Source organism: Zosterops lateralis (assembly GCF_965231275.1).
Source record: "Zosterops lateralis genome assembly, chromosome: 32".
Classification (NCBI taxonomy): domain Eukaryota; kingdom Metazoa; phylum Chordata; class Aves; order Passeriformes; family Zosteropidae; genus Zosterops; species Zosterops lateralis.
This window is the reverse complement of record NC_139792.1, coordinates 718,718-745,935: the sequence shown is the minus strand read 5'-3', so window position 1 is coordinate 745,935 and position 27,218 is coordinate 718,718. Positions and strand designations below refer to the sequence as shown.

At 56.9% G+C, this 27,218-nt stretch overlaps 1 protein-coding gene across 1 annotated transcript in view; it reads left to right on the top strand.

Moving 5' to 3' along the window:
- The first annotated feature begins 1,924 nt into the window (after window positions 1–1,924).
- The window catches only part of HDAC7 (histone deacetylase 7), a 40,386-nt gene continuing 15,092 nt past the window's right edge, over window positions 1,925–27,218 (top strand). The window contains exons 1-5 of the mRNA XM_083881096.1: window positions 1,925–2,321; window positions 23,496–23,686; window positions 25,115–25,205; window positions 26,299–26,410; window positions 26,673–26,788. Coding sequence (XP_083737222.1) covers window positions 2,234–2,321; window positions 23,496–23,686; window positions 25,115–25,205; window positions 26,299–26,410; window positions 26,673–26,788 — 598 coding nt within the window. The 5' untranslated portion in view covers window positions 1,925–2,233. The remainder of the gene's footprint in view (window positions 2,322–23,495; window positions 23,687–25,114; window positions 25,206–26,298; window positions 26,411–26,672; window positions 26,789–27,218) is intronic.

Below are 27,218 nucleotides of genomic sequence, written 5' to 3'. Positions count from 1 at the left end.
TTCCTAAACTTCAAGGCTTATGTAAATGGCCCAGGTTTGCCCAGGGCTCGATGCACTGATGATAAACTTTCATACCTACCCTGGGGGTGCACCTTCCACATGAAAATTGTCTCTTCTGCTCCTGCCTGGGCCTCTTTTGCTCCATCCCAGCTGCCTTCAGCAGTTCTGGGGAGGCTGCTGGCAGCAGCTGCTGTCGGGGTTATCCTCAGTGGCTGCAGGCTGGGAATATTCCCAGCAGGGCTGGGCTGTGTCCCTGCTCCCTCCTTCTCCCACATCCCTCACCTTGCTCACTCCTGGTGTCCTTCCTGTCACCTGTGTGTCACCCACGGAGCTCTGGGCCCTCTGTCCTGCTGTGGGGACCAAGGCAGGGCCTGGCATTGTCTCCTTGCTGTCCCAGAATGCAGGAGGCTCTGCTGAGCTCAGCATCATCCCCACCTCAGCCTTTTCCTCCTTCCCAGGCTGCAGTGGTGGAGGCAGAGTGGAGGTGGCAATGTCCCCACACCCAGGGACAGTCCCTGCCAGGGCTCTGTCTGGGCCCTGTCACCTGCTGGCACAGGGGCAGCACTGCTGGGCCATGCTCTGGGATAATTGAACTGCACGTTTAGCAGATCTAAACGTGGCTCGTGGTGGCAATTCAGCCTTTGCAAAGCTGGGTTTAACTGAGAGGCCTTAACTGGCTGTGGCTGTCTGGGTGAGGGGTGGGATCAGAGGTGCCCTGGTCCCCCTCGTGCCCTCTGTAAGTTTTGGAGGGTGTTTTTAGAACAGTTGGGGAATTCAGTTATTTCGTGGAATTGTGGGATGGTTTAGGTTGGGAGATGCCTTAAAACTCACGGGCAGGAACATCTTCTCCTGTCCCAGGCTGCTCCAAGCCCCGTCCAGCCTGGCCTTGGACACTTCCAGGGATCCAGAGGCAGCCACAGCTTCTCTGGGCACCTGTGCCAGGGCCTGCCCACCCTCACAGGAAGGAATTCCTCCCTAATTAGCACTGTCAATCCCTGCTGGTGACTTAGTCCTGACCGAAAACCCAGGAGAAATCTCATTTCTGGGATGTGAGTGAGCTGGCAGAGCTGGCTGGCACCACGAGCGTTCAGATGCAGCTGCAGACCGGGATGGACACGCTGTGACCTGGCAGGGGCTGGTTCCAGGTGCCGAGTTTGATCTGCAGGAACTGCAGCTCCTGTGTTTGTTTGGTATCTAAGGGTTCGAAATCAAACTCTCTCCCAGAATTGCCACTCGAATTTCCCCCACATTAATCTTGACGCTGGTTGTTGTTGTTAACCAGGGCCAGATCTTTCCTCCCCACATCTGGTGGCTGGGTGCAATCCCAGATTTTCCTTCCTGGGATAAGCTGAGCCTGAGAGCTGTGAGAGGCTGAGCTGAGCTTGTTTTGGGGTTTGGGGTGCTCTGCTTCCCTCGGTCCTGTCGGCTCCTTTTGAGGCTCCTTTGGCCACGGCAATTCCTGCTCCGGGGAGGTGCCTGGGCAGGCTGAACCTGTGGCAGCAGGGCTGTGCTCGCCCTGGGCTGTGCTGGGGTTTGTGCTGGGTTTGGCCTCGTCCCAGCACACAGAAACCGTGCCCACACTGGGGCTGCAGCCCTGAGGATGCTCAGGGAGCTTTTGGGGCTGGGGACACCCCACTGAGGGTCCCAGTGCTGCAGACACGCTGAGATTTGGGGCTGGGAGGACACGGGGGTTTGTCACCAGCGTTGGCTTCACCTCAAGGACACTCCCAGCCGCCCTACCTGCTGCTGCCCCAGCCTCTCTCGGCGAGGTGAGAGTTGTTGTGCACAGTTTCCTCTTTTATATCCTCTTATGTCACGCAGCCCCGGCGGCTGAGCGCGCCCGAAATAGCCGCCAATCCCGGCAGGTTTCACTTCGAGCTCTCTATTCTCGGCTCAGCCGGCGTTACTCAGTGCTGAGCTCAGGGACCGCGGTGTGAGGACCAGCGGCAGTGAGTGCCGTGCAGACCCCCTGAATCTGCCCGGGAGAGGCTCCGAGGGGGCGGCGGCCGCTCTGAGAGACCCCGGCTGGGCGTGGGGATGGAATAAACTCCGCCGGAGCCGCCGCGTTTATCCCGGCGGGGCCCGGAGCGCTCCGGGACGGGATGAGTCACTGCTGAGAAGATTCTCCCGTGGCCTCTCTCGGTGTCTGACCCAGCCCGGCTCGGCTCTGATGTTCTCCCCGCCGAGCCCGGGGCCGGGCGGGCGGCGGGGATGAAGCAGAAGTGAATGTGGGATGCGGAGCTTCCCGGGAGAGGAACTCGCTGGATGTTCTCAGGGCTTGGAGATCTCCCCCGCCAGGCTGGGGATGTTCAGCCCGTCCTGTAAGTGCCTCTCCCGTCCCTGGGGGTTTGTTCTTTCCCCCCGCGGGGCTGCGGGAAGGTGGGCGGGGAACATCACTGGGGATGGACACGGAGAGGGAGAGCCGGGGTCGCTCCGGGGTTTGGGGGGAGCTGCCGACGGTGTCCGGTGGGGACTGAGGGTTGGTCATCCTCCAGTGGGGCAGGATCAGGGCACTGGGAATTGATGGCATGGCCACCAATGGGGCAGGATCAGGGCTCTGAGGGTTGATCAGCCTCCAGTGAGGAAGGCTCAGGGCATTGAGGGTTGATGGGCCACCAGTGGGACAAGCTCAGGGCACTGGGGGTTGGTCAGACACCACTGGGACAAGCTCAGGGCACTCAGGATTGATCAGACACCAGTGAGGAAGGCTCAGAGCACTGAGGGTCGATCAGCCTCCAGCAGGACAAGCTCAGGGCACTGAGGGTTGATCAGCCACCACTGGGACAAGCTCAGGGCACTGAGGGTTGATCAGCCACCACTGGGACAAGCTCAGGGCACTGAGGGTTGATCAGCCACCACTGGGACAAGCTCAGGGCACTGAGGGTTGGTCAGCCACCAGCAGGACAAGCCCAGGGCACTCAGGATTGATCAGACACCACTGGGGCAGGCTCAGGGCACTGAGGGTTGATCAGACACCAACAGGACAAGCTCAGGGCACTGAGGGTTGATCAGACACAGCAGGACAGGCTCAGGGCACTGAGGGTTGATGTCCTGCAGGAGGGCCCAGCTCGGGTCGTTCTGCAGCCTTGGAGCCACAGGAGGGGAGCAGCAGCATCAGTGCCAGCTGAGCCAGCAGACACGGGACAGGCTCCTTTGTCAGCTGCATTTTCTGGCTGTTTCAGGGTAAATTTCCAGCTTGCCCACCAGCACTGCCTGGGAGGATGCAAAGAACCCCTGGGTGCTGCTTCCACAGGACTTTGGTTGTTTTCAAGGGTCCTTCTTGGGAAGAACCTCATTTTCCAGCCTTCCTTTCAATTCCTTTAACATATTCCGACTCCAGTCTTGCTGGGTTAGGTGCATTTCCACCCTGGAGTGGATCATGCTCAGCTTAGGGCACAGACAGCATCCTGCACCTGGGGGATTTATGGCACAGGGAGGGAAAAAAAAAGCCCAATCTGGGGTGGGAAAGGTTCTGGCTGAGCTGGGAGGTGTCTGGGGCTCTGTACGTGGGGTTGCTGGGGAGGGGAGTGTTGTGTTCCGAGCTCGCATCCTGCCTGCGCTGCGGGGAACGTCACGTGTGTGCCCAGGCCTTTGTCCTGCGCCTCGCTGCTTTTTTTAAAATTTATTTTTAGGTGCTCTCTGGCTTCCTCTTCCTCCTGCGCCGCGCTGCACTCCCTCTTTCTAACTCCCTCTTCTAGGATTGCTTTTTTTTGAGCAGTCAGTTCCTCCTTAAAAACCCATTTTTGCAGGGCTTTGTCTGCGCTTGGGAGCCGGCCCAGTTCGGCATTAGCAGCTGCTGGCTCCTCTGGCTGGGCAAGAACAAATAAAGGTTTACACTGAATGAATCATTTGAGCCTTATCTGTCCTTCCCAGCTCGGGACAGCTGTGCAACTTCTGCTGGAGTGCCTGGAGGGCACGGAGGCTCCTCAGAACGTTCCTCCTGCCAGTGGCTGGCCTTAATGGGTTTGTGCTGCTGATCCCAGGCTTGTCTCAGAGAATCCTTCCTGTGTCTCCGAGCTCTGTCCCAGGCTTGGGTAGGAAGTTCCACTCTGGAGCGGGTCCCTTTCCATGAAGATTTGCTCCACTTGGCTGCTTCAGGTGGTTTGGCCGCTGGGTGAAAATGCAGAAGTGTCGTGGTGGGATCCTGGTTGTGGTGGGATCTTCATGGTGGGGGGATCTTCATGGTGGTGGGATCCTCATGGTGGGGGGGATCCTCATGGTGGGATCCTGGTGGTGGTGGGATCCTCATCCTGCTGGGATCTTGGTTATGGTGGGATCTTGGTTATACTGAGATCCTGGTGGTGGTGGTATCCTCATTGTGGTGGGATCCTGGTTGTGGTGGGATCTTCATGGTAGTGGGATCCTCATGGTGGTGGGATCTTGGTTATGCTGAGATCCTTGTGGTGGTGTGATCCTGGTCATGGTGGGATCACAGTCGTGGTGGGATCCTCATGGTTGTGGGGTCACCATGGTGGTGGGATCCTCATCCTGCTGAGATCTTGGTTGTGGTGGGATCTTGGTTATGCTGAGATCCTCATGGTGGTGGGACCCTGGTCATTTTGGGATCCCAGTTGTGGTGGGATCCTCATGGTGGTGGGATCCTGGTCATGGTGGGATCCACATCATGGTGAGATTCTCGTGGTGGATGAGCTTTGAAGGCAGACAGAGTGTGTGGGGATGATCTCCTGCCCCCCCCCAGGCTCTGGGACATGGCGTGGCACTCAGGAGCTGTGGTGTGGCTTTGCTGGTTTAAGAGGCAGGATTTGCTGATAAGTGGCCAGAGTTGGTTTAACAACAAACGTGGGAGGAAGGAGGGACTGGCAGATAAAGCCTTGGGTTCGTGCTGGGGCAGGTTGGACCTGACACCAAGGTGAGGAGTTTACTGGAGCTCATGCTGGATCCTGGGCATGGAGGGTTCCTGAGGGACCCCCTGGCAGATCCAGGGGCTGGATCCATCTCCCCTTCCCTCCTCCCTGGCAGCTCCCAGTGCTGGGCTGAGCAAACAGAGCCTGCACAGCCCCACGAGGCCGGGGTGGAACCTGCTTTTCTCGTATGGCAGAGCAGCTCTCAGCCACTCTGCCTCTTTACCACGAGTGTGCCCAGCCCGGGCTTGGCTTCTCTGCCCTTAAACTCATGTTTTAGCCATTAGCTGGATGGGACAAAAGTCCTGCTGGGTTTGTCCAGGCAGCGTTTGTGGAGCTGTGGAGGTGAGTTGTGTTGTGATGCCTCATCTCCTGTGATGAATCCATCTCTGGCTGTGCAGGGATGCTCAATCCCCCCTTCTGCACCAGCTTCAGGCTCTATAAAATGAGCAGGGAATAATTCACCTGGATTAAACCACAAACCTCCCCTCTCCTTCCAAGGCTCCGCCGCCGTAAACAGCCGCGGGCTGGGGCAGGTGAGCGGCCCTGCCAAGGCCTCGTGTCCACAAATGACTAAATCCTGCCTCAAAAGTCAAAGTATGAAAACATTATTCTTTGGGTTTGGCTGAGCCTCATGGATTGCTGGGATCCAGCCACCTCGGCTGCCTCTGGATGCTGCCTGAGGCTCTGCCCACCTTGCAGCTGGAGAGGAGAGTGGAGGAAGGCTGATGATGAGGGTTTGGGGGGCTGGCAGGGGTTTGGGGGTCCCAGGTGTCATCTGGCACGGTCAGGAGCCTCACTGAACCCTGAGGTGGCTTTGTCACCCTGGGCTTTGAGTGGCTGGATCTGCCACTCCTCATCCCTCGGCTCCCAAATTGCTTCTCCTTCCTGCACTCGCATCTCCAGCCGCCTGGGCTGGGGAATTTCCTGCTGCTGGAGATGGATAATGCTGATGTCAGGCTTTGTCTCCCATCTCAACCTCCCCAGGGCTGTGGAGGGAAGCTGAGCCGATTCCCAGCTCGTCGGGCTCTCACTCACAGGCAGGGGCAGCGGATCCAGGGGTGGTTTGTGGATTTTTGGATCACCGTTCCCAGGTACCCGGAGCTGCCCAGGGCTGGCAGCCACAGGGCCCGGCGGTGAGACGCTGGTATGCGAGATGTAAACTCAATCCCAAAGTTTAGATTACAGCCCTGTGAAAAACATCAGCTCCCCTAAATGGAGCCCAGATGGTGGTGGAAGCCTCGGAGCCCAGGGCCAGGAATTGCAGGAACCGTGTGAGCAAAAAGCCCCAGGGCTGTGAGGGGAGGGAGAGGAAAGGAGATGGGGGTTACAGCATCCAGGGGTCAGCTCCTAACCCGGGCTGGGTCCTCCACCTCATCCCCTTGGAGATGGGCAGGGATGACAAAAATCTCCCGAGTTGCATCACCGGGAGCGCAGCCTTTCCAAAGCTGAGTTTCCCACAGAGGGTGTCGAGGGCTGGACCCGAGCTCTGCTCTCCTGGGAGCTCTGTCAGAGGAGTTTCCCCATGTCCTCATCCCCCTGCAGGGCACAGCTGGGCCAGGAGAGACTTTGACACTCACTGGACCTGGGTCCGTGTCAGAAAATCATCTGAAAGGTCCCCAAATTTGGAGATGCTCAGGGAGGGAGTGCAGAGGGAGCTCTCAGAGCCTGCAGCTCTCCGAGGTGCTTGGAGCATCCTCCTGCTCCGGGGGGAACATTCCATGAGCAGTTCTGTTCAGGAGAGAGGGATGCTGCTCCCTCCCAGGCACTGCTGTGTGTTTTTATTTGGCTGTGTATTTTTATTCGGATTTTTATCGGTGGCTGTGCTGGAGCCCTCCAAAATCACCACAGGAGCTGCAGCTCTGCTGAGTCTGTGCTTTTTTGGGTGGTGCCAGAAAAGCATCAGGTGGGAGTAAGGAAATGGGACATGAGGTGGGAGTGAGGACTCTTTGATGCTCTCAGTGAGGTGTCACTCCCCACTTGGGAAAGGGCAGCGAGTGGAAAAGGCTCAAAGCTGCAGAAAAGAGGCTCTGCCTTGCAGGGAGAGGTGATGGTGAGGCCCAGGCTGGTTGGTTGGGCAGAGGACACTCGAGGCCTCGGCTCCTTTGGCAGCTGGAGAGGAGCAGGAGTTGTTGGAGGGATTGAGCTGTGGTTTGTCCCTCCTGTGTGAACGGTCCCGGTGAGGCCACATCTGATCAGTGTCAAATCCCAGCACGGGGGAGTCCCTGGAGAAGCATCTGCAGTTGGCTCCAAGCCCTGGCCAGGGCTCCACGAGTCTCCTCTGTGGTTCCTGAGGGTTCCTTGGCCGCCTCCTTGTTTGTGCTCCGAGGTGTGGATCTGTATCAGCGCCGATGACGAGCCCTTGAAAGCTCCAACAGGAGCAGGGAGCTGGGAGGGTTTGGATTGTGGTTTTTTGCCTCGGTGGGACCTTGGTGGATTCTCAGGGTGTCTGTCTGCCTTAGTCACAACAACTGTGCCTGGGTGGAGGTTCTGTCCCAGCTGGGGATGAGGGATGGGGCTGGTTTGGGGGAGCTGGATGCTGGCACAGTTTGGGGGGGATGTCAGCAGAGCCCAGCCCCACGTGGAGGTGTCTGGGACACGGTGCCAGCAGAGCTGAGAAGGGTGCAGGGCGTGCCTGGGAGGGGTGCAGGGTGTAGGACGGGGTGCTGGCACATCTGGAGGTGGGACAGGGAAACTCGCAGGAGGATTTGCGGGCTCAGCTCGGGTTGGAGCCAGGGCGTGTGCTGGATCCGCACGAATCCTCATGTCCTCCCTGCTCCTCCTGCATCTCCTGCCTTGCAGGGGGAGGCTGGAGCAGATCCTTGCAAAACCCCGCCACATTCCCTCTGTCCACGTGGCTGCTGTGGTCATCCCCTTGCACATTCCTGACCCTGGGAATGGGGGATGAGGCTTGGCCGCAGCTCTCCCGCTGACCAGGCAGCCTGACCCCGACAGCTCAGCTCACAGGAGACATTCCCATTCCCATGCTGGGCACTTTTGGGATGGATCTCCCAGCCGTGGGGATGGAGACACCCCAAAGAAAGATCTCTGGGATGAGCAAAAAGCGACATCTCATCGCAAAAACCTGGTGGTTTTAATTTTTGTCAGATTATCCAAATTAATGGCAGGGAACGCTCTGACTTGCGTTGACTTCATGGCAGGGAGGAGGACTCACACCCCAAAGCTCTGGCTGGGAATTGTGGCTTTTGGGCAGGAATAAAAGGAGCTCCATGAGGCAAAGGCTAAGGAGGGAATTGGATTTGGGGCTGGGTCGGTGGATTTAAGCCTGGAGTGGGGCAGGGGGGGCTCCGGGGAGGGTTTGTGCAGCCTGTGCTGCTCCTGGCTCGGGCTCCAGCTCTAGCAGGGCTGGGCTGAGAGGGGAGGCCAAACAGCTGGGAGAGGAGGTGCAGCTCCGGGAGCCAGGCCTGTGGGAGCTGATTTCTCTGGGAAGATTCAAATGTCATTTTATCTCGCTGCAATCGTGGCCTCCACGGGGCCCTGCCAGGCAGGGGCTGCTCTCTCCTGCTCCTCACTCCGCACCAAAGAGCAGGAATTCACCCACAGGGGTCTGGAGGAGCAGCCACAGCCCCTCCAGAGCCCACCCCTCCCTCCAGACCTCCCTTCTTTGGTGTCACCCACCCTCGGGTGCTCCCAGAGCTGAGCAAACTCCCTGATCCCCATTTTTCCCCTCCACAGGCTCCTTCCACATCCCGCACAGCTTTTGTCTGGGTTTTTTTTTTTGTGGGAGCCCTGGCAGTGGGATGGCAAAGCAGAGATCCCTGCCAGGCTCTGAGGGTGGATAGACCAGATTTTCTCCTTCCCTTTATCACCCCTGAGCTTTGGCAGTGGGGAAACTGCTGCACAGCCACCAAAGAGGAAAAATCATGGAATTGTTGAGGTTGTTAAAGACCTCCAATATCATCAGGTTCAGCCTCTGAGGGGTTGCAATGCCTGCAGAGGTTGGCAGCAAACAGGGATGAGCATAGAAAGCTCAGGATGATGCTGAAACCTCTGCAAGGGGAGAGGTTTTGCTGTGGAGGGGTGGAAAATATGGAAGCACAGGCATGGTTTCCATGCAGGAAATGCTCCTCTACCCCTCCTTCATCATCATCCCTCTCCCAGCCCTGGTGGGTTTTCTTGGGGGAAGAGTTTGGGTTTGGTTTTGTGGAGGGGCTGGAGGAGCCCTGGGATGCACAAAACCAGTGAGGATTTAAGAGATTTACAGAACAAACTAAAATTGTTCTTCTTGCGTCTCATTCCGTGGCGTGTCTTAAATCTTCTCGGGGAGGTTTTTAATTGGAACAGGCCACATTAAAAGAGTAATCCCAGGTGTGAGCGGAGTCTGTCCCAGTTTAGCTGGAAATGTTCAGCAAACTGGTGAAGTTATGCCAAATTCTCAAAGGGCATTTGGACAAAGCTCCCAGGGAGGGACGGGGTGGGATTTTTGGTCTGTCTGTGCAGGGCCAGGGGTTGGACTGGCTGATCCTTGTGGGTCCCTTCCCACCCCGAATATCCTCTGATTCTGTGATTCTATGAAAACATTTGTTCCTGAAATTGGAGTCATTCCTGGGATTGCAACACCCGGGCTGTGTTTCCAATTAATCTGCTGAAGTCGTCATGTATTTCCAAGTGCATTGGCTCAGCAGAGAGAAATCTGGCAGCGGCTGGGGGCTGAAATGCCAGCTGGGATGTGCACGGAATGAGATGAGGGAATGGCCCGGGATCACCGAGGGGCTCTGCTGGAGGGAGGGGATGCGGGACAGGGGAATGGGGATGCCTGGAATTGTTGTGGAGTTACCCATCGGCTTTTTCCTGACCGGTTCCCTTCTGTTTCTGGGTGTGTGTGTTGTGTGTTTGGGAGGAGGCCGGGGGGGTGCAGTGAGTGATGCTCTGTGCATTCCCTGCTCTCTGTCCTGGGGGATTTGTGGCCTCAGTGGGGACAGGAGGAGATGTCGGGGATGATGGAGTGACCTCTCCAGCCCAGCTCCTCCCAGCCCTGCCGGGGCTGGAATTCCCAGGTTTGGTTTGGTTTGGTTTGGTTTGGTTTGGTTTGGTTTGGTTTGGTTTGGGAACAACCCCTGAGGTGCTGTGGGGTCAGTGTTTGGGTTCAGAACCGGCTCGATTGGGGATCCAGAATTGCTGGTGCTGCACCCTGACATCAGACCCGGCTGGGGTCAGTGTTTGGGTTCAGAACCGGCTCGGTTTGGGATCTGGGATTGCTGGTGCTGCACCCTCGCACCAGACCCGTCCCCAGGGCGCTGCTGCAGGCACAGACATCCCCTCACCCCTGGATTCTCCCCTCCCTGCAGCAGGGCAGGATCCCCACCCGCAGCTGGATGTGACCCTGCCGCATTCCTCTCCCATCCCGGGGGATTTTCGGAGGAATAAGGCTGGATCTGGAGCCGGGTCCCGGCTGGGTGGGAGCACAAACACTCACGGAAGGGCCGGGCGGGAGTAGGAAAACTTCCCTTTCCAAAAAAAGAGGTTCAGGATGAGGCCCCCCCACTCCCTCTGGAGCCAGCAGGGGAGGGATGGGAACAGGGAAAGGGGTGGGAGAAGGGGAAGGGAGCAAGGAAAGGGGTCAGGAGAAGGGAAAGGGAATGAGAGCAGGGAAAAGGGATGGAGCAGGAAAAGGGAGCAGGAAAAAGGGATGGGAGCAAGGAAAGGAGATGGGAGCAGGGAAAAGGGATAGGAGCAGAGAAGGGGAGAAGGGAAAGGGAATAGGAGAAGGGAAGGGGATGGGAGCAGGGAAAAAGGGATGGGAGCAGGGAAAAGGGGTCAGGAGAAGGGAAGGGGATGGGAGCAGGGAAAAAGGGATGGGAGCAGGGAAAAGGACAGGAGAAGGGAAAACGAACAGGAGCAGGGGAGGGCTCGGGGAGGCTCAGGGCATCTCCTGCTCTGGGCTCAGCAGCAGCTCTTTCTCCCCTTTTGGGGGAACCCTGTGAGCTGCTTTGGGAACGGGAATGTGCCAACTGCCCAGAGCTTTGGGAAGCAGGGCAGGGATGGGGTTTTCCTGCTGCAGAGCTTCTTTGGGAGCTGGGAACCATTTACTGGGGACAGTGGTGACAAAACCACTCCCAGACTGGCCTGGGGCCGTTCCCATCTGCCAGGGCAGTGCTGGGAGTTCTGTGGAAGCCTGATCACCCTCCTCGAGCCCAAAAGCCCAAACAAAAACCCCAGGGAAGGCGGGAGAGGAAGGGGAAGGCGAGTTTTCCATGAGTGTTTAATGCTGCAGTGCGTCAACACCCCAAATTTCGGGATTCTGTTCTGACTTCCCAAGTTCCCCGAAATAGAGCTGTCCCCTGTGCCTGTGCTCCAGGAGGTCCCTGCTGTGTCGTTTTCCAGCCAGGGAGGATGTGATCTTTCTATATTTGCTCGCAGGACAATAATACTGATGGTTGCTATTTTTAAGCAGAAAATGCACTTGGGAATGTTCGGGGAGTGGAGCAGCCCCGGCCTGGGAGCTCAAAAAGGGCCTGGCCCCATTTTTGGGGGGGTAAAGAGGGGCCAGGCTGTGCTGGGATGATCCCTCTGCTCCAGGGGGCTCTTTGAGGGGCGGTGGCAGGAGCAGGGACAAGTGGCATCATCCATCTCCCTTTTCATCCCATTTCCCTCCCTCTGGAAGTGTCTTCCCAGCTCATCCAGGTGCTGCCACTCCTGAAATCCCCAGCCCTAAAAAAACACCTCAGACCTATAAAATCTACCTGGTTTTTTGGATGGTTTTAAAAGAAAAACAGCTCCTGTCACCACCTCCATCCTGCAGAAGGGCTGCAAGTGATAACTTGCCCTGCCAAAGCCCTGGGAAACGGGAGGTGAATACCAAAACCAGCACCGACTTGAGTGGCAACCCCAAATTTGGGGACTCCTGCCACCCTGCCCTGCTCAGCTGTCGTCAGCAGCATCCTCAGCAGGCCAGGATTACGTGGGTCCTTTGCAGGGTTTTCCAGCTGCTGACGTGAGCTGGAGCAGCTGAACTCCCTCCCCGTGTGCACCTCCCATTTGGAGGAGAAAATCAGGATTTAGGGTGGAACCCGAGGGATTCATTTCACCCTCAGGGGGTGAGTCTGGAGAAAAGAGTCTTCTGCCATCACGGTGTCCTCCTGGGTTTTTCTCTGCAGTGGAAAATCCTGCCAGGCTTTTGGGGTGGATTTTGGGGTGTTGTGAAGTCTCTGGCTGCTGAGGCTGAGCAGTGACCGTGGTGTGTTGGGTGGATTTTGGGTTGAACCTGGTGCTGCTCTCGGCCACCAAAGGGCTTTGCAGTTCTGGCAGCAAAGGGGAGAATTGTGGAATTGTTAAAGACCTCCAATATCATCAGGTTCAGCCTCTGAAGGGCTGCAATGGCTACAGAGGTTGGCAGCAAACAGGGATGAGCAGAGAAAGTGCAGGATGGTGCTGAAACTCTTGTAAGGGGAGGGGTTTTGATCATGGTGTGTTGGGTGGATTTTGGATTAAACCTGGTGCTGCTGTCGGCCACCAAAGGGCTTTGCAGTTCTGACAGCAAAGGGGAGAATTGTGGAATGAAACCCCTGCAAGGGGAGAGGTTTTGCTGTGGAGAGTTTTGATCATGGTGTGTTGGGCAGATTTTGGGTTGAACCTGGCACTGCCCTCAGCCACCAAAGAGCTTTGCAGTTCTGGGAGCAAAGGGAAGAATCGTGGAATGAAACCCCTGCAGGGGGAGAGGTTTTGCTGTGGAGGGTCTTGCTGTGGAGGTTTTGCTGTGGAGAGGGTTTGCTGTGGAGAGGTTTTGATCATGGTGTGTTGGGTGGATTTTGGGTTGAACCTGGTGCTGCTGTCGGCCACTAAAGGGCTTTGCAGTTCTGGCAGCAAAGGGGAGAATTGTGGAATGAAACCCCTGCAAGGGGAGAGGTTTTGCTGTGGAGGGTTTTGCTGTGGAGGGGTTTTGCTGTGGAGGGTTTTGCTGTGGAAGGTTTTGCTGTAGAGAGGTTTTCCTGTGGGGAGATTTTCCTGTGGGGAGATTTTACTGTGGAGAGGTTTTGCTGTGCTCCTGACTGACGATGGAGCCTGGGCCCTGGCTGGGGCACCAGATTTGTGTTTGAGGCCTCTCCTTTGGGGCACAAAGGCTGTTCTGGCTGTGCCCAGGCCGGTCCCGGCCGGACAATGGGAGGAAGCCGGGAACACACGCGGCTCCGCGGCCGCTCCGGCTCCTCCCGGGCTATTTCCAGCCCATTGTCCCGGGCGCAGGAAGGATGTCTCCAGCCTTCTTCCTTTCTGCCTCAAAGGGATGTGGGGCGGCCAGGGGACAGGAGGGGGTTTGTTGTGCAAGAGGCAGGAATGGCCTCTCCTCCAGGATCCAATGAGGGATGTGTGTGGGGGAGAGGAAATTCTCCTCTTGATGGGTGAAAAACAGCCACAGAAAGGGGGTTCTGGATTTTGGGGATGGTTTTAGTGTGGACAGGAGAGGAAAAGTCTCTGTTTTGTGAAATACAGCCATGAAAAGGGGTTTTGGCTTTTGGGGATGGTTTTAGTGTGGACAGGAGAGGAAAAGTCTCTCTATTTGTGAAATACAGTCACAAAAAGGGGGTTTGGCTTTTGGGGATGGTTTTAATGTGGACAGGAGAGGAAAATTCTCCTCTTGCTTTGTAAAATACACCCATAAAAAGGGTGTTCAGGCTCTTGGGGATGGTTTTAGCCCATTCAGGGCTCGGGTGGTGACAAGGGAACGCTCAAAGTCCCCCTGTGCTCCTGCACAGCCCCTGCTGCCCTGGCCGGGCAGGGTTGAAGCTCTGAGGAGGCCGAGCTCCCCACGTGCCAGGAAGTGAAAGTAGAGTTAATTAAGACGGGAAATGATCTTAATTCGTTCTGGCTCAATCCCTTTAGCAACAGCAAACCCCAAATAGCTGAGGCAGAGCTCTGGGTCGGGGCAGGGCCACACCTCTCCTGTCCCTCAGGGGTGGCCCTGACACATCTCTGGGGGTTTGTCCCAGTGCCGGAGCCTTTCCCAGTTTAACTGCTGGGAGCCAGACTGGGAAATGCCCATTTCTCCCTGAGCTGGAGCCCTGCTGAGCCAGGATCATCCACCAGAGCCCAAACCTGGCTCTGGCATCGGGTCAGCCCCAGGATGATTTTTCCATGGGGGAGCAGAAAGCTTTAAAGATCCTTTTTTTTTTTTTTTTTTTTTTCTTTTTTTTTTTTTTTTTTCTTTTGTCCCAGAGGGGATGGGGATGGAGTGGGGCTGTTTTATCCTCCTGAAGCAGCATCAGCTGTGCATGGTCCCCATCACACTCCCAGAACTCACTCCCTACCCCTCTCCAGAATTTTCTGACAAATCCCAGGGGTTTGGAACCTGCCAGGAGCACCAGGAGCTCCCGGATTTTGCTGCTCACAGGAGTGTCAGGGTGATGGAGAAACGACTTTGGGGCCGGTTTTATGTGTGAAGGAAATTCAGGGATGAGCTGCAGCCCCATGGGGTTTGGGGTCACGTCCTGCCCTGGTTTAAACCTCCCTGTCAGGACAAATTAATCCACAAACACCAGAGGTTTCTGTCCAAAAAGGAGACAGAGGAGTCCTTTTATTTTATTTGAATAAAGGGAGAGGCCGTGGGGCATTTCACCTGCATCTCTCAGATTTTGGGGGATGCAGCCTCCTGTTTATCCCAATTTCTCTCTCTCTTTCCCCATTGGCTGAGAGTTCCAGATTTCCCAGAGTGCCCAATACCCAAAATTCCCCTTTAATGTATAACCCCTCCCCTTTTAATTTTTAATCCTTCCAGGCTGAGGGGGTTGGAATTTTTAAAACCCCATATTTTTAAAATCCCTCTGAGAGAGTTGGGGAGCAGCTTCCTTATAATTTATCCTATTCCTTACAGTTTATCCTATTCCATATTCCTGTTTTTAAAGGGGAGAGGGTCTAGTGCTCTTTTGCAGGCCCAGGAGGTTGGAATTTTAAAAACTCCATATTTATAAAATCCATGAGAGAATCGAGGGGCAGCTTCCTTATAATTTATTCTGTTTTTCTTATTTGCAAAGCGGGGAGAGGGTCTGGTGCTCTTCTGCAGGCCCAGGAGGGTTGGAATTTTTAAAACCCCATATTTATAAAATCCATGAGACAGTTTGGGAGCAGCTTCCTTACAATTTATCCTATTCCATGTTCCTGTTCTTAAAGGGGAGAGGGTCTGGTGCTCCTCTGCAGGCCAAGGGGGTTGGAATTTTTAAAATTCCATGTTTTTTAAATCCCTGTGAGAGAGTTGGGGAGCAGCTTCCTTACAATTTATCCTATTCCATGTTCCTGTTTTTAAAGGGGAAAGGGTCTGGTGCTCCTGTGCAGGCCCAGGGGTTGGAATGGGCACCCCTGGCAGCAGGAGCAGGGCTGGAATTGTGGCTTTTCCCCGAGAGACCTCAGGTTTTCCACCTGCTGCTGCCCCGTGCCAGCACCTGCCCCAGCCCACGCAACAAAAACCTCCCTGTTTATTTTGTCTAAAAGCAAAATATCCCCCAGAGGAGCTGAGGGCGAGGAGGAGGAGGAGGAGGAGGAGGAGGAGGGATGCCCGCTGTGCTTTAATTGCACTTAATGAGCCTGATGGGGCCGGATGCCAACCAGGGCTTTGCCAAGGCTCAGATTTGCCCGTGAGAACTTTGCAAAGGGTGTGGTGGCGGTGGATTGGGGTCCAGGAGCTCCTGGGGCTGCTCTTCCCACAGCCCTGGTGGGCACAGGGACCCCCAGGGACCCCCAGGGACCCCCAGGGACGCGATGCCATCCGTGGGTGAGTGTCCTGGGTGGGTGGGGAGTGTCCCTGCAGGGCTGGGACAGGGAACAGAGGGGTTTGTGTGAGCATCTCCCATCCTGAGTGGGGTCCAGGGCTGGGGCCAGGTCTGTGTCGGGTTTTTGGCTGCCAAGTTGAGTTTTGAGGGCCTGGACATGTCTGGGATTTTGGGAGCTGTGATCTGAGAGTTCCCGAGGGCTCAATCACTGATTCCCCACCAGAGTTATTGGGCTCACCATGAATTTCTCTGCCGATTCTTTTTTTCCTTTCCCCCATTTCCCAGCGGCTCAGCAGCACCATCAGCTCCTCTTTGCGGGTTAAACCCCCAGGGCAGGGTTGCTCCATGAGCGTGGAGCCCTCACACACCCAGCTGCACCCTCAGTCCCTGCAGGAGCCTCCTCCAGAGCTTCTCTTGGGTGCTCCTGGCATTTCTTCCCAGCAGAAATCCTGCTTGTTACCTTCCTTGTAGCTTCTCCATCCTGGATGGAACTCCCCAGCACTCCAGAGCCTCCCCACAGCCTCGTGCAAGTGCCAGCACCGAGCCAGGTTTGTCCCTGCTGTCCCCAGGGGTCCCTGCTGGGATCCAGGCAGGTTTTATCCTCCTCTGCCTCGAGGATTTCACACCTGCACCTTCCCCAGCTCTGCTGGTGCCAGCCCTGAGCTGTCCCAGCTTCTCCCTGAGCACCCAGAGAGAGGAGACAGAGCTCTGGGGGAAGAGCACCCCGAGTGTGTTTGTGCAGGAAACTGAAAAAGTTGCGGCTTCCTCCCCTGTGACAGAAATAACTCTCACCCTGGGCCCCAGGTCTGCCCCAGGGAGCTCCTTCCCAGCCACCCGAGGGGCAGCACGGGGCAGGTTTGGGGTGAACCCCACCTGGGGCATGCCTGGGGGTGGTGGAGCACTCCTAGGGCTGCACAGGGAATTGATTTTGTGCCTTTTTCTCCCTTCATGGAGCTGCCTGTGCTCCTCCCAGCATTTGTACCCTGGCTGGTGGTGGCTGAACACTCCTGGGGCTGCACAGGAATTGATTTTGTGTCCTTTTCTCCCTTGGTAGAGCCACCCATGCTCCTCCCAGCTCCTTCTGCTTGTCCTGGGCCTCGAGTTTTGTTTTTTTTTTTTTTAATTTTATTTTCTGCCCTCCAACCCAACCCTGAACCTGGAGCAGCGTTTGCCAAAGGGATTTCCTTCCCCTGAGTCTTTAATTAACGGGCAGCTCCTCTTGAGCCGCCACTTGCCGGGAGTGGGCATTGAGCGCTTCCAGCTTTGGGGATTTTTAATCTCAGCAATTCCAGATCAAGCCCGAAGTGCTTCAGGCAGCGCTGAGCCTTCCCTGGAGGGTTCTGACTCCAGCCGGGCTCTAAAAAGGATAAATCAGGGCTGGGACCAGCCCGGTGCCGGTACCGGGGCAGCTCCCGGTGCATCCCCAGGAAGGGCTCAGGACAAAGGGCGGGAGGAGCCGCAGAACCTCCATCCAAACCGGTTTGGGAGGGTTTTCTCCAGCCTTGGGTAACCCAGGAGAGGTTTTCTGCAATCCTTTGATCTCTGTCTCTCTCCTCTGGCTTCCCTTGGCCTCGTCCTCCCCTGTGCTGGTGTTGTCTGTGTCCCAATTCATTCCCTGTTGTGTCCCAATTCATTCCCTGCCCATGTCCCAGTCCATCCCTGTGTCCCAGTCCATCCCTGTTGTGTCCCAGTCCATCCCTGTCCGTGTCCCAGTCCATCCCTGTTGTGTCCCAGTCCATCCCTGTCTGTGTCCCAGTCCATCCCTGTGTCCCAGTCCATCCCTGCCTGAGGCTGTGGGAGGTGCTGGAGCTTTTTTCATCCGTGGAACCCTCAAGGAGAGGAGCAGCAGCTCCCCTATGGGGTGTTTGCTGCAGGGAAATGCCCCATGGAAGGATCAGGACTGGCAGATTTGGGGTCAGGATGATGTGAGAGGAGCAGCAGCTCCCATATGGGGTGTTTGCTGCAGGGAAATGCCCCATGGAAGGATCAGGACTGGCAGATTTGGGGTCAGGATGATGTGAGAGGAGCAGCAGCTCCCATATGGGGTGTTTACTGCAGGGAAATGCCCCATGGAAGGATCAGGACGGGCAGATTTAGGATCAGGACGGTGTCTGGGACTCCCCAGAGCCGCTGGCACATCCCGGCCGGGCTGGGTGAGCAAGTGAGGGGCAGGATCCGGCGGGGATGCGCTTGGGGGGATATTTCCCATGTGGGAAAGGAAAAGATTTTCCCCAAACCTCACAGGTTTCTGTGATCTGAGGCTGCCTGCAGAGCCTTGGCTGCCCTTCAGCAGAGCGCTGTGGTCGCGGCGTTCCCGGTGTTCCTCAGGAAGCCGCGGTCGGTGCGAGGTTTCCTGGGGATACCTCTCCCTCCTCCTCCTCCTCCTCCTCCTCCTCTGCTCGGCCTCTCCCACGGGGGGGATCTTTTGGGATGGGCTGGGTGACCCGTGGGGGTGGGAGGCTGCAGGAAATGACTGCCAGAGGTTTCCAGCTGTGCCAGGGCTGCGGTGGGGATGGAGCCACTCGCTGTCCCTGGGCTCCCATGGCCCGGCTGTGGCTGCAGGAGATGAGCTCTCCCTTTATCCCTGCTGCTGCCCACGCTCAAAAAAAAAAAACAGTTTGTGGGACTCCTGAGGCATCTCTGTCCTGCCTGTGCCCAGGATTTCCTGTGGTTTAGCACCTCAGGTCTCCAATTGAGGCCCAAAAGCTTTTGCCTTTGAGGGGTTGGGTGCTCTGAAGGTTTTCAAAGCTCATCCTGGGCCAGGGGCAGCACCCAGGGAGCTCCTGTGGGACAGGAATGAGGTTGTTTGGTGGTTTGGGCAGTGCCTGGGGTGGATTTCGTGTCCACTGTTAAGGTTTGGAGCTTTGGGATAACTCAGTGGATCCTCTAAACCACCCTGGCCCTGGAGGCAAAACAATTCCAGGGCCAATCTAAACGTGGATTTGAGAGCGCGAGGAAAAGCTGCCTGGAAACACAGACCAAGAGTGTCTGATTTAGCTCTGAGGAGTTCCCTGGGCTCTCCCTGGGGCAGGAATCCTGCCCTGTCCTGTCCATGGATCCTGTGGGAGCAGCAACCCTCGGATGGGGCTGGATGGGAACAGCAGAACCAGGATTTGGGCTGGAACAGGGAATCTTCAAACCATCAGCACATCCAGGCCCCAAAAGTGTTTCCTCCCTGTCCCTGGACTCTGGGCTGGCCCTGAAGGGTCCCGGAGTTGTGAGTTTCAAAACGAAATGTGCACATTTTGTGGGGAGAAAATTCCAGGGAGGGCCGTGAAATGTCTGACTCAAAGGTCAGGAGCTGCAAATAACCAGGGAGAGGGATCACAGGGAGCATCTCACCCTCATCTGCCTCCCCAGGCCTGATGTGCAGCTCGTTTCTGGGCTCCAGCAGGGAATATTCCCATTTTTGCCTAAAGAACTGCTCTGCTCACAGGTGCATGGCATGGTTGGGGTGTGTGGCTGAATCCTTTGGTCATGGGAATGGTTTTGTGCTGCTCTGGTGACTTTGCCAAACTTTAATCATCGTCTGTCTCAATTTTTTTTTTTTTTTTAATAAAAAATCTGGAAACTCTCTGCAGAAGGAAGTTTACAAGAATCAGAGCAGAAAAATTCGGGTTTACCCTGGTGGAAAAACTCTCGGGGGGCTTTTTCTTTTGAAAGCAGCATCAGCCTGGTCTCGTTTGGGAGCAGGAATTTGGTGTCTGGTGAGGAGGAGAGGGGAGGGATCCACCCACATCTGGCTGAGGCGTAAAGCCCCTGAAAGCTCCAGAAAGAGTTATCAGAACTTGGCACCCGCCTGCTCCAAACATTACAAACATTACATCTTCCCTGAGCATCAGCTGCTCTCTTATGGCTCCTGCGGGACCAGGCCGGAGCTCTGTCCTTGCGGGGAGGGCTGAGGCAGGGCAGGGCTTTCCCTGGAGCTGTTTTCCTGGGAGCTGCCATCCCTGGAGCTGTTTTCCTGGGAGCTGCAGTCCCTGGAGCTGTTTTCCCCAAAGCTCCCATCCCTGGACCTGTTTTCCCTGGAGCTGCTTTCCCTGGATCTGCCATCCCTGAGCTCCCATCCCTGGATCTCCCATCCCTGGATCTCCCATCCCCGGAGGTCCCATCCCTGGAGCTGTTTTCCCTGGATCTGCAATCCCCGGAGTTGTTTTCCCTGGATCTGCAATCCCCAGAGCTCCCACCCTCAGAGCTCCATGCTAAGCAGAGGAAGGAGGAAAATGCCCCAAATTCTGGGCAGATTTTGTGGGATCCTGCGAGGAAACCCCTCGGGGACACACGAGCAGATGGAGGTAGGGGACAAAGGGATGTGTGGGCGCCTGTGGGAGGTCCCCACTGGCCCCACAAAGAGCTGGGGCTGGGCAGGTTTTGGGGTGATTTTGGTGATTTTTCTCTCATTCTGGGGAGCAGGTTTGTGTTGGGGTTAAACGAGGTACCCCCAGCTCCGGGATTTCCTATTTCTCGAGTTCTCCCTTTGTGATCTTTGCGTTCTTTCAACATCATCCTTTTGGTGTGGTTTCTCATTTAAGTGTTTTTAATTTGGGCCAACTCCCCTCCAGCTCATTCCCGCTCTGGAGAAAAACCTTTTTTTCCCTTTTATTAGGGAGGAATGTTTTTAATCAGCCGCATTCTTCAACCCGCCTGAACTCTGAACCTTCAGCATGAGATGGGAAACGCTTTTAGAAAAGGGATGGTTTATTGGAAAAAAGCAAACAACAAAACAAACCAGGCTGGATTTAACTGCTGCTGCACCTCAGAGTGAGCTGGGGGCAGGCAGGGATGGGGATGAGGGTAGGGATTGGGTCAGGGATAGGGACAGGGATGTGGACAGGGATGGGGATGGGGATACAGGGAAGAATAAATAGGGATGAGAGTGGGAATGGGGATGGGGACAGGGATAAAGGCAGGGATGGGGACAGGGATGGGAATGGGGATGAGGATGGGGATGAGGACAGGGATGGGGATGAGGGCAGGGATGAGGAGAGGGATAGGGGCAAGGATAAACAGGGATGGGGACAGGGATGCAGGTAAGGATAAATAGGAATGAGGGCAGGTATGAGGACAGGGATCGAGTCAGGGATGGGGATGAGGGCAGGGATGCAGACAAGGATAAACAGCTGAGGGAAGGGTTGGGGACAGGGATGAGGACAAGGATGAGGGCAGGGATGAGGACAGGGATGCAGACAAGGATAAACGGATGAGGGCAGGGATGGGGATGAGGACAAGGATGAGGACAGGAATGCAGGCAGAGCTGCAGGCAAAGCTGAGGATGGGGAAGCAAGCAGGGATAGAGCCAGGGATGAGGACAGGAATGCAGGCAGGGATAGGGATACAGGCAGGGATACAAACAGGGATAAACAGGGATGCAGGCAGAGGTGCAGACAGGGATGAGGCAGGGATGCAGTCAGGGATAAACAGGGATGCAGGCAGTGATGAGGGCAGGGATAGAGGCAGGAATTCAGGCAGGGATTCAGGCAGGGATGAGAACAGGGATAAGGGCAGGGATGCAGGAAGGGATAAACAGGGATCCATGCAGGGATAGGGATGCAGGCAGGGATAGAGGCAGGAATTCAGGCAGGAATACAGGCAGGGATGCAGGCAGAGGTGCAGGCAGGTGTGCAGACAGGAATAGGGATGGAGGCAGGGATAAACAGGGATCCATGCAGGGATAAACAGGGATGCAGGCAGGGATAAACAGGAATTCAGGCAGGAATTCAGGCAGGAATGCAGGCAGAGGTGCAGGCAGGAATAGGGATGCAGTCAGGGATAAACAGGGATCCATGCAGTGATGAGGGCAGGGATACAGGCAGGAATTCAGGCAGGAATTCAGGCAGGGACGCACAGAACAGCAGAGCTGGGATGTCACTGCTCTGCTCCTCCTGCCCTGCTTTGTTTGCCTCTCGCTTTGTTCCCCTCTTACATAAGCCCAGCTCTGCTGACGACTGATTTGCCTCTTTAAAAACAATCAGGAAATGCCAAAGCAAAGATTTCTGTGCTGGATTTTTTTTCTTTTTTTTTTGTCTTTTCCGGGCTGGCTGGCTGAGAGCAGCGTGACCAGTGGTGTGTCCCAAGTGACACCGACCCAGCACTGCCACCCCCAGCCCGGGGAACTCGCTGCCACCAGGTTTTCACCCTGTCCCAAAGCTCTTCAGGAGTCTGGGAGGGGCTGGAGGATAAATTGGAGCTCCCCAGCCTGCCCTGGGCTGTCCCAGCCCTCCCTCCGTGTCTGTCCCAGCTCGTGGCTGAGCCCGTGGCCCCTGGGCTCTGTTCCCTGCTCCGTTCTGTGCCGGTTGGAAAGGCTGGAAAATGCAGCTCAGCAGCACAGAGCCCTCATTCATCCCCAGCCCGGCTTTCCCAGGGCGCTCCCGGGAGAGGCTCCGTGTCACAAACTCCCCTTCCCATGGAGGATCCCGGGCTGGGGCTGCAGGGGGGGTTTGTGTGCTGGGCTCCTGGCCCGGCAGCTCTCCTGGTCCCAAACTGTGATCCTGGTCACAAACTGATCCTGGTCCCAAACTGATTCCTGTTCCAAACTGTGTTCCTGGTCCTAAAATGTGCATCCCAGTCCCAAACTGATCCCAGTCCTAATCTGATTCCAATGCCAAACTGTGCATCCTGGTCCCAAACTGATCCTGGTCCCAAACTGTGACCCCAGTCCCAAACTGATCCTGGTCCTAAACTGTGCATCCCAGTCCCAAACTGTGACCCCAGTACCAATCTGTGCATCCCAGTCCCAAACTGATCCCAGTCCCAAACTGATTCCGGTCCTAAACTGTGATCCCAGTCCCAAAATGTGATCCCAGTCCCAAACTGTGATCCTGGAACTAAACTGTGATCCCAGTGCCAAACTGTGACCCCAGTCCCAAACTGATCCCGGTCCCTAACTGATCCCAATCCCAAACTGTGATCCTGGTCCCAAATTGTGACCCCAGTACCAATCTGTGCATCCCAGTCCCAAACTGATCCCACTCCCAAACTGATTCCAGTGCCAAAATGTGATCCCAGTCACTAACTGATCCCAGTCCTAAACTGTGCATCCCAGTCCCAGACTGTGACCCCAGTCCAAAACTGATCCTGGTCCCAAAATGTGATCCCAGTCCTAATCTGATCCCAGTGCCAAACTGTGATCCTGATCCCAAACTGTGATTCCAGTCCTAAACTGTGACCCTGGTCCCAAACTGATCCCAATCCCAAACTGTGAGCCCACTCCCAAACTGTTTGTCCCAAACTGTGCACCGCAGTCCCAAACTGATCCTGGTCCCAAACTGGATCCCAGTCCTAAACTGTGATCCCAGTACCAAACTATGATCCCAATCCCAAACTGTGCATCCCAGTCCCAAACTGAGCTATTTTGGGCATGTAACTGGCACTGTTTTGGGGCTGTCATGGATCATTCCAGGTGTATAACTGGGATTATTTTGGGTGTGTAACTGGCGCTGTTTTGGGGGTGTAATGGATGAATTCAAGTGTGTAACTGGGGCTATTTTGAGTGTGTAACTGGCAATATTTTGGGGCTGTAATGGACAATTCCAGGTGCGGAACTGGCACTGTTTTGGGTATGTAACTGACACTGGTTTTGGGCTGTCATGGACGATTCCAGGTGGTGGAACTGGCACTGTCTTGGTGTCCCCACAGGGCTGGGGTTTCACACCTCAGGGAGGTTTTGCAGGGAACATCTTCCCTCCAGAGCCTTTCTCCACCACAGTGTCAGGGAGAGGCACCTGCAGCACCCTGGAGCTGCTCCAGAGGAGTCAGATTCACACAAATCTCCTTTCCCAGCTGACGGGGGAGGCTCTGCAGGCAGAGGATATTGAGAAACCCCCCTGGATGGCAGAGCAGCCCCCTACCCCTGTACCAAACCCATCCCTGGCGCTGTCCCCATGACTGACCCGTTGTCCCCTCTGTGTCCCCACAGCTGCCGTGACCCCGTGCACCTCCCCACGGGTGCCCCAGGCCGTCCCCATGGACCTGAGGATCGGGCAGCGCGTGGTCAAGCCCCAGGACACGGCGCTGCTGGCCCTGAAGCAGCAGCAGCTGCAGCACCAGCTCTTCCTGGCCAGCCTGCACCAGCAGCAAGTGGAGCAGCTCGCCCACCAGCACGTCAGGGTATGGGATAGGGCAGGGACAGCCCCACACGCCACTTTTGGCACAGTTTGGGCACTTTGGAAGGTGAATTTTGCCCCCCGGAGTGCACAGCAATGCCAGAATCAGGGCTGGATTTGAGTTCCTCTCTCTGGGCAGGGATTCAGAGGGAAAGGCTGGAAATCCCAATGCCAAAATAACATTCCCAGGTGAATTCCTGCTTTTCCCTGAGCTGGAACATCTGGAGGGGTTTCCAGGCAGGCCAGGGACCTCTCTGACGTCAGGAGGGAGGCAGGCTGGGGGGGTTTGTGTCTGAATTCCAGGCCAAATCCCGGCCCTGCCAAGGCCAGGGAGGGCTGGAGCCTCCCGGGGTGTTCTGTGTGTGTGTGGAGCAGGAGCCAGAGCGGCTGCAGGGAATCCCCACGGGCTGGGAGCTGCCCCTCCCCAGCTGCTGCTGTGCCCCAGGGGCACAGAGACTGTCCTGGGGACTGTCCCCGGTGTCATTGTCACAGGAAAAGCAGCGGGGCTGAGCGGGGAGGGTCCTCAGGGAGAGTGCGGGGGGAGGGAGGTGGGAGGGCACACCTGGGGAGGTGTCACCGTGTCCAGGGGGTTGTGACCATGTCCAGAGAGATGTGACCATGCCCAGGGTGTTGTCACCAAGTCCAGGTAGTTGTGACTATGTCCAGGGAGTTGTGACCATGTCCACGGGGTTGTGACCATGTCCACGGGGTTGTGACCGTGTCCAGGGAGCTGTGACCATGTCCAGAGAGATGTGACCATGCCCAGGGGGTTGTGACCATGTCCACGGGGTTGTGACCGTGTCCAGAGAGCTGTGACCATGCTCAGAGAGGTGTGACCATCTTCAGAGAGTTGTGACCATGTCCAGGGAGCTGTGACTGTGTTCACAGTGATGTGACCATGCCCAGAGGGGTGTGACCGTCTTCAGGGAGTTGTGACCACCCTCAGGGAGATGTGACCATGCCCAGGGAGTTGTGACCATGCCCAGGGAGTTGTGACCATGCCCAGGGAGCTGTGACCATCTTCAGGCACCAAGATCCCCCTGCCTGTCCCCAGATCTGCTCCAGGCTCAGTCCCTTGGGTCAGCTGGGATTTCCCTCCTATCACAGATTTTTTCTCACTTTATTCCGCCCTTCTTTACTGCTCAACAAAGATTTTTCATTTTGCAACACGGCCAGGACGTGTCCCAACACCCCGAGAGGAGGCAGCGAGTGGGAGCAGACAGGTTTTGAGTTTTACGATGTCCCCGGGGAGAGCAAAGCGTCCCTGGAGACCAAAATGTGCCGGGTTTGTTGTGATGGAACAACTTCACACGTTCCCATCAGCCAGAGTGACGCAAGGGACCGTCCCAAATGTGCTCTGTCACCGTGTCCCCCTGCCAGGGAGGGGCCAGAGGGCTCCGGGGGGTCCCATGCCCGTGTCCCTGTCCCACAGGTGGCCATGGAGTCCCCACACCGCGAGGCCGAGCCGGGGCAGCAGGAGCAGGAGCTGCGGCAGATCCTCAACAAGGACAAGAGCAAGAGGAGTAAGAGCTCCCTGTGCCCCGGGGGGGGACCAGAGGGGCTTTGGGGAGGGGGCTCGGGGGGTTCTGCCCTTCCCTGGACCAAGCTCTGCCTTCCCCTGGGGGAAAGGGGTGGGAGAACATCTGCAGAGCGAGGATACAGACCCTGCTGGGACCCCCAGGCTGGGTTATGGACCCCATTCAGGTGATAGACCCCACTGGGACCCCTGGGCTGGGTTTTAAGACCGCTGGGCTGGGTTTGCAGCCCCCACCCATCCGTCAGATCCCACTGAGACCCCTGGGCTGGGTTATGGACCCCATTCAGGTGACAGACCCCACTGGGACCCCCAGATTGGGTTTTCAGACCCCCAGGCTGGGTTTGCAGCCCCCACCCATCCACCAGCCCCCCCTGGGACCCCCGGGCTGGGTTTGCAGCCCCCACCCATCCACCAGCCCCCCTGGGACCCCCAGGCTGGGTTTGCAGCCCCCACCCATCCACCAGCCCCCCCTGGGACCCCCGGGCTGGGTTTGCAGCCCCCACCCATCCACCAGCCCCCCTGGGACCCCCGGGCTGGGTTTGCAGCCCCCTCTCATCCACCAGCCCCCCTGGGACCCCCGGGCTGGGTTTGCAGCCCCCACCCATCCACCAGCCCCCCTGGGACCCCCGGGCTGGGTTTGCAGCCCCCACCCATCCACCAGCCCCCCGGGACCCCCGGGCCGGGGTGCAGCCCCCGCCCAGCCGCAGTGTCCCGGCGCCCTCTGGTGCCGGCGCTGCAGGAGCTGCCGGAGCCTCGCACTCAATTTTGGGATGCTCGAGGCTCCACATGGCACCTGATGAATTGTTAATTAATTAATTAATCAACTCGTGCTGGAAGGCTGGCCCAGATCCGTGGAGCGACCCCAGGGATTATTCCTGCTGGGCCAGGCAGATCGGGAATGGGATGGGGACAGACCCCTCTGACCCTTGGGGGGTCTCCAGCCATCCTGATGTCCCTCCTGGAGCCCTGGGGTCGGGATTGTGCCCTCAGGGACCCCTCAGAGCCGCCCTGAGCCCCGTGGGGTCACCGTGGTCACTGTGGTCACCGTGGTCACCGTGGTCACCGTGGTCACCCTGCAGGTGCCGTGGCCAGCACGGTGGTGAAGCAGAAGTTGGCCGAGGTCATCCTGAAGAAGCAACAGGCGGCTCTGGAGAGGACCAGCAACGCCCCCGCAGCAGCCCTGCCCTACAGGTGGAGCATCAACCCCTTCTGCCCCTGGCAGGACCTGCCTGGCACCCTCTGCTCCCTGACAGGACCTGCCTGGCACCCCCTGCTCCCTGACAGGACCTGCCTGGCACCCCCTGCTCCCTGACAGGACCTGTGCCTTCTCGTGCCCTATATCCTTTGTCCCCTGGCAGGACCTGCCTGCCACCCTCTGCTCCCTGTCAGGACCTGCCCCTGCCCTGCAGCTGCACAGGAGCAGCTGGGAAGGGTCTCTGGCTTGTCCCTGCAGGTCTCTGGAGCCCCTGGAGCCCGAGGGCCCCTCCCCTGCCATGCTCAGCACCTTCCTGTCCCCCGTGCCCAGCACTTCTCTCGACCCGCCCGAGCATTTTCCGCTGCGGAAAACAGGTAAGGCCTGAATGTCCCTGTGTCCCTTAAAGATTTGGGAATTTCCCCGTGTCCCTCAAAGCCTTGGGAATGTTCTCGTGTCCCTCAAAGCCTCGGGAATGTCCCCATGTCCCTCAAAGTCTCAGGGATGTCCCCGTGTCCCTCAAACTTCAGGAATGTCCCTGTGTCCCTCAAAGCCTTGAGAGTGTTCTCGTGTCCCTCAAAGCCTCAGAATGTCCCCGTGCTCCTCAAACTTTGAGAATGTCCCCCTGTCCCTCAAAGCTTCAGGAATGTCCCCATGTCCCTCAAAGTCTCAGGGATGGCCCCATGCCCCTCAAAGCTTCGGAGATGTCCCCATGTCCCTCAAACTCTGGGAATGTCCCCGTGTCCCTCAAAACCTCAGGAATGTCCCTGGTCCCTGCCTGGAGCTGGGGGCTGTCCCCACAGAGCC